Source organism: Macrobrachium rosenbergii, chromosome 51 (genome assembly GCF_040412425.1).
Source record: "Macrobrachium rosenbergii isolate ZJJX-2024 chromosome 51, ASM4041242v1, whole genome shotgun sequence".
Lineage (NCBI taxonomy): Eukaryota > Metazoa > Arthropoda > Malacostraca > Decapoda > Palaemonidae > Macrobrachium > Macrobrachium rosenbergii.
The window spans coordinates 18739313-18745887 of NC_089791.1; the positions used below are offsets into that span (position 1 = coordinate 18739313).

General features: G+C 35.3%; 1 protein-coding gene across 5 annotated transcripts in view; it reads left to right on the forward strand.

Moving 5' to 3' along the window:
• Window positions 1–5436, forward strand: part of lovit (loss of visual transmission) — a 166565-nt gene extending 161129 nt beyond the window's left edge. For all 5 annotated transcript variants that reach the window (XM_067094866.1, XM_067094867.1, XM_067094865.1 and 2 more), the window contains one exon: window positions 3236–5436. In XM_067094866.1, coding sequence (XP_066950967.1) covers window positions 3236–3481 — 246 coding nt within the window. In that variant the 3' untranslated portion in view covers window positions 3482–5436. The remainder of the gene's footprint in view (window positions 1–3235) is intronic.
• Window positions 5437–6575: the final 1139 nt, after the last annotated feature.

A 6575-nucleotide genomic window follows, 5' to 3' on the forward strand; every position in this document is an offset into this window, starting at 1 on the left:
GTCCATCTGAAAGCCTTTTGTTTTTCTTCCCTTATTAGCGTGTTATTAAGCATGGCTTCTGATATTCTCCTCATCCTTATTACCTCTTTCGCCGAATCGCGCGTAATTTAAATTCCTAAATAATGAGACATAATTCTCAATTTGACTTTACGTCATTGCTATCTCATATTCGTTGTTTTAATGAAGGAATATTTGTTGCTTTGCTTTTCAAAAGGAAGTTGTTGGAAAGAAAGAAATGCGACATTCCGTATATGTGTGTGTGTATGAATGTGTATGTTTGTGTATGTTTTACGCCAATATTCTCCATAAAGACCACCTTTGCTTCTTCATTACCAATTCATAAATAGTCTTCAGAAGTTTCCTAGGTAACGCATATCATTAAATCTCCTGCTCCACTTGCCCATCTAATATTTCTGTTCCTTTGCTATTAATTCTAGGAAGGCTTTTATTGAGAGCAATGCATTTTTTCAGCTGTTAATTAGCAAGCTTCATCTTAAATATAATAGGCCGCTTTTTTTCTGGTTTTTTGACTAGTTACACTGAGATGCCAAAGTGGAAATGGAGAATTTAAAATGGACGCCCTTTCACAGAATTAAAAATCAGACGCTCTAGTGCTTATGAAAGACACACACATACACATAATATATATATATATATATATATATATATATATATATATATATATATATATATATATATATATATATATATATATATATATATATAATATAATGTATATATGTGTTAACTTAAGTCGACCCCTTTTCTTCATTCATACTTTAGCTGTTGAATGATGAATGAGCTCCAGTTCAATAATTTCAACGCGTTACCTGCAATGTACACATATGCCTCACCAAGAGGGTGTCGAACCTTCTATACACACCTTGCGCCATTCACCTTTATCTTGCACGCACTCTCTCACTTTACGTACATTAGGGCCCCTCCTTCCCAATACCTTTTCCACATCCTCCTATCCAGTAATTCTAGGTCTCCCTTTCCTACCTCCTAATATTTCAGGATAAAACGCTGCAACAACGATTCTTTCCACGGGGTCAAACCTTCTAAAATCTTTCACGTCCTCTAACCCTCTTCTACATATCTCCCTATTTCTTACCCTCTTCATTATTCTTTTTACCTCTCATACGCTACGCAAAATATTCCTCTCAACAGCTTCCACCTTTCTGATTTCATTCACATTTAGCATCCATACTTTACTTGCAAACATTTTCAAACTCATTAGTTTTTTAGCTTCTCTTTACTATCACCCAAACAACATAGTATCACCTGCAAAAATCAGACAATTTGTACCCCATCTATGACCCATTTTCTTATCCAGCAACTCGGCACCTACAACCAATTTCCATCCTCTGTCTTCTCATAACCTCATCCATGGTGACCTAAAACACCCTTGTCTAAGGCCCATGTTTACACAAAATTAGTCGCCTTCCCATGCAGTAATTCTCGTGTGCACTTTGCTTCCACCATAAAACATTTTGATCGCTTGCAGTGACTAGTCTTCGTTTCTATCAGTCTTCATTACCATACGCTATTTTCACCATTTTCTCTTTCCCATGCACACTTTTATTCTTCTTAGAAAATCGACACTCCTGTCATCAATCAAGCCTCTTTAAACAAAAAATTTCCCAAAGACTCTCAGTTCTCATTTACTCCAGAAATTTCATATCCTCTAGCAATAGGATCTCTTTCCCTACCAATTTACTTTGCATTTAAATCACCAAGCACAATCACAGTTTCATATTCTCAAATCCAAGCCAGACACAGATTCAGACTCTCCCAAAATCCCCTCTCTTTCACTCTCATTCTTTTCTATTCCAAAACTTATTCTCATGTTACGTTCAGTCTTTACCAAACAATCATGGAACAAACACATTTGCACTCTTTCACCCAGTCTTCCGGACAATAAAAGTACCACCCCTCCCTAGCATTACACCTTTCAGCTGCCCAAGAATAATCACTTTCTCCTTTTCCCTTTCTGCATGCACACTGGACTTTCAACCTCGTCTCACTCACTGTCGAAGTATCAGGCTTTCTTTCCTCAAACCAATAAGCTACCATACAGTTATTTTTTCCCTTCTGCATCACATCCACATATATTCAAAACCCCCAAGACGCGGTCATTTATTTTTGACCTTTTATTTAAATATTACTACAGAATATATGACTTCATATCTCATGCCCCAGGCCATTTGATTTTCCTACCACAAAGAGCAGCAAAAATGATTTAGTATTCCTTTCCCAGAATTCCACAAGCACGAAAGTGGGTTGCCGTTGGCCTCACTGGCAAAAGCTCTTCTACCCTTCAACAAATTCCTCTACCTTGAATGAAAGTAACAAAAACAAAAAACAAAAGATGAATTACGGAGGCAAAATAATGCCCTAGAAATTTTTCCTTCCAATCTCGCATGGGCACCAAATGTTATTTAGTGTGGTGCTGTCTGAACAATGAATGTCAATAAAAAGGCACATTACCTATGGCAGTATACTATATATATATATATATATATATATATATATATATATATATATATATATATATATATATATATATATATATAATATATATATATAGTATATATATGCATGTATGTATATGTGTACTGTTCTTATATATGTATTCTAATCAAGTTTTTCTTGTACTGATTAGAGAATCATGCATGCATTATTATTCTTTGTGAATGCTTTTTGTTTTCTTATACTACAGACGTATATCTACCATGCTTTACGTCTATTCACAGGGAATATTTATACTATACTTTTGCTTAAAGCCAATTTGCATGGGAAATGGTTCAAAACATCAAAATATCTTATGCTATTATTAGGCTCGCAATGATCGTTCCTTGTATTCTGTCTCACTTCCAGGTAGCACGTAGTAAATGTATATTAAAACTACTTACAGATAGATTCTAGTATCCATGTTGCACTGTAACATGGTCTTGTATATTTATATTTACAAAAAAAAGAGAGAGACTATAATGATTCAAAGCACCTAATAAGGAATGCAAACAGCAACTTAGCATTAATTATTTTAAGTACCTATTTATAATACAGATAATTTTACCTCCAAGTGAAAAGCACCATCTTACCTAGAAACAGCATTAGCAAATCAGTCTTAAAAACAGAAGGCACTTTTCACAGCAACGATTTATTAGGTACATCGATTTGTTTCCTCTGAAGGCAGACAGCCACTAACAAACTCTTCTCTTGACTTTCACAGTTCAAATCTGAGTTGTCGGAAGGACATGCAGTGTTGGCGGACGGACCAGATTCCCAAGTGAGAGGATTGGGAACAGACGTGGCCATCGTCTCTTCCATGGTTTTCCTGGCCCAGTTCATTCTCTCCTCTTGCATGGGATCCATTATTGCAGCCGTCGGTTCTACCACAGCCGTTGTTTGTGCGGCCAGTGTCTTGGCCGCTTGCGGTGCTGTTACTGCCACTCAAGTTGTTTACCTCAACCTATAAGTCTGTTTTCTTTACTTATTTTTAGTTCAATAAATTCATCAACTAAATTGTTAGGGTGAATTTTATTATTAAATAAAAATGGGTAAATAAACAATTTAAAGGGTAAAAATCTAACCACAGTAAATTCATGGCGTAAGCCTTCTAAATTACTATTGTCACCCATAAAATGCTGAGTCATTTTCTTTATTTTAATAGATGTTGTGGCTGTAAAGAAAACGTAAATTCATTTATGGGGGCCTAATTTAGTTTTATTCAAATGTGGCAGGAACTTAGCTTAGGGGTACGAAACAAGCTTATAGAATTACTTTAGTCAGGTAAGTATTCATGAAAATGTAGTAATTTAGGACGCTGAAGAAGAAATGCATCATCTTCAAATATTCTGATGTACTGAATGTTCATAGTAGCTTTAAGACTACAATAAGTAATTTTAGTGGTACAGGTATATGTGAGTTCATGGAAAATGTATGCTGCTGAAATTAGAATAGGACACTTTTCTTCTTACAAAAAGCGATATCTGTGTGTGTGTGACTCTGTGTATAAATGGAGTATTGCTTCGACGTGCCATGTGTTTCTTTACTGACTAAGCAATTCGTGTACTTGATAACAGGATCAGTTCTTGGAAGGAGCTGAATCCTGTGCCTCAATAGACGAAGAAAATAACTGCTTTTTAGGCTAAAATAGAGTAATGGCTATTCACGGGAAATTCTGTTACGTAGGCTAAACGCTGTGAGGCTTAGTTCGCCCGTCCTGGACTCATTTTGTAATGTTGCCGGTATCGAGAGTATTACAGAAGGTTTACTATTTCTTCCAGATCGGGACAAATCATCTAACCTCTGAAAATTAACAAAAGCCTTTTTCCTTTGTAATCAAGCCTTATTTGCACAGGTGTAATAATGCAGTTACGTTCACCTTTGGATAAGTCTAATTCATAAAAGGAAGAGATTCAATCATAAAAGGGGACAGTTTATAACTGGCTAATATAGACTTTGGTGTATGGGCAACAGAAACACTCGTTCATATATAGCTACATGCACTTGCGTATAGATCATGAATAAATAGGATAATGTATAATATATATATATATATATATATATATATATATATATATATATATATATATATATACAGTATATATACAGTATATATATACAGTATATATATACATATATATACTGTATATATACATATACATCACGCCATTGGCATATACGCCTCTGGAATATAAGCGTGGCAGAGCATGGTGCTAGCAACCTCACCCAAAAAGACTTGACGAAGGGTATACTATTCTTCAAAAAATGGTGTCCTTTTTGAGCAAGATTTCATGCATACTGGTATCAAGCGGACACGAACAAACATGCCTTTCTGAGGATGGAACAAATAGAATTCGCGACCAAATATGAGAATGAAAATCAAATAAAAATGGTGCCTAACGTAATGCTTCTTGTCAATTGTAATACAACTGTTATGAAGGGTAAGGTTCTGAGCAAATAAAAAAAAAATCCCTTGCAATCTCGGCCAGAATACGGAGAAAATATGCCTAATCATTTACCTAATATCACAAATTCATGGCTTCGCACGGCCTTTAAAAGTATAGGAAATAATCATTCACTGGCCATTCATGTCACAAACGTGTTTGTTTCAAGGTCCCTAATCACCGAAAAAACATAGAACATAACAGCCATTTAAACTCGAAAGGTAACTGGTACGCTGTCCTTACTTTTTCTTAATAAAAAGCGCTTAGCAGTAAATTTTATCAACCACAAATCTCATGATAAAAACCCCAACTGTTAGGAATGCAGTCATCAAAGATGTTTTTTATATTTTTCTTTCCACTTTTACCATTTCATTTCGTCAGCTGTGGTGCGCTTGTATGTTGAAGATGTTGTAGTGAAAATAATGAATGTGTTTTACTGTAGAGAAAACTATCCTAATAAAGTTGTTATTAATTGTTTAAATTCTTTTTTTCTATTCTTTGGCCCAATCTTAACAACCTTCTATTGACAACATACTGACATTCAAGTAAATTTCATATCTAAATCATTCAAAGATTATTTATTGCCAACACTAAAGACCCATGGGTAACATTTTCCAAAACAAACTCGGTTTCGTTCATGAAAATTACTGCCTCATTAAATTCTATTTCTTCGTAACCAAAAGGACAACTGACAAAAAATTTACCAAGATGACGGTTTTGCTTCTCCATGGCATGAGTGATGCCCCTTAATTTGGGTATATTTCCAAGTTTCTCACCCCCAACAACCAATCTAAAGATACGTCTGTAAATGATGTACATGTGCCTAAAAGGAAGGGAATGGTGAGAAAATTCAACGTACGGAAATGGTTCATAATAATTAAACTTGTCATTTGTTTTTAAGTCACTAATATATATTTATAGGAAAACAAATCCTTAATGCAATTTGGCTCAAATATCTCCTTTGGAGGAAGGAAACTAAATAAGAATTGAATATCCTGAATTGTGATGGCAACATCAAATAACACTAGGGTTCATTTGTTGTTGCAGCTAACTTATTTCATGATGCACGATTGCTACAGTCCAGGTTAGAGTTAGTAACCTGCAGCTGTGTTATATCTAAAAAGCTGGCAGTCTGGTCAAAGGTTTCAGAATACCACGCCTTGGTACTGGCTTTGTACAGTAGATATCCATCTACAAAGCCACTAAGTGAACTCGGTGAAAGTTTGCAATAGGATTCATTATTAGATCTCATGGAGGAGAAGAACGTTGAATTTTGAAGACTTACTAGAATTCACCTCTAACTTCTGTCATCTCTTGCGAAATCAGGAATCAAAGAGTGGAAATAAGTTCTTTTCTGGATGTCCCAGCTGCTGAGTATCGAGATGAAGTCTGAGGAAAAAGGGAGAACTACTGGCTACAGCTTCCAGTATACGTAACACTTAGTAACACGTGCAATTCACTGACACCTTTAGTAAATCTGAATACGAAGAGGAAACCTGTTTGAAAGACAATGTGGATTCTAATGTAGCTCAGAGATAACTCTTGCTTAGAAAAAACAATAACGTTACAAAAGAGGTACCTCAGTAACTACAAAATTTATATCTTACCGCTGGACTTGAA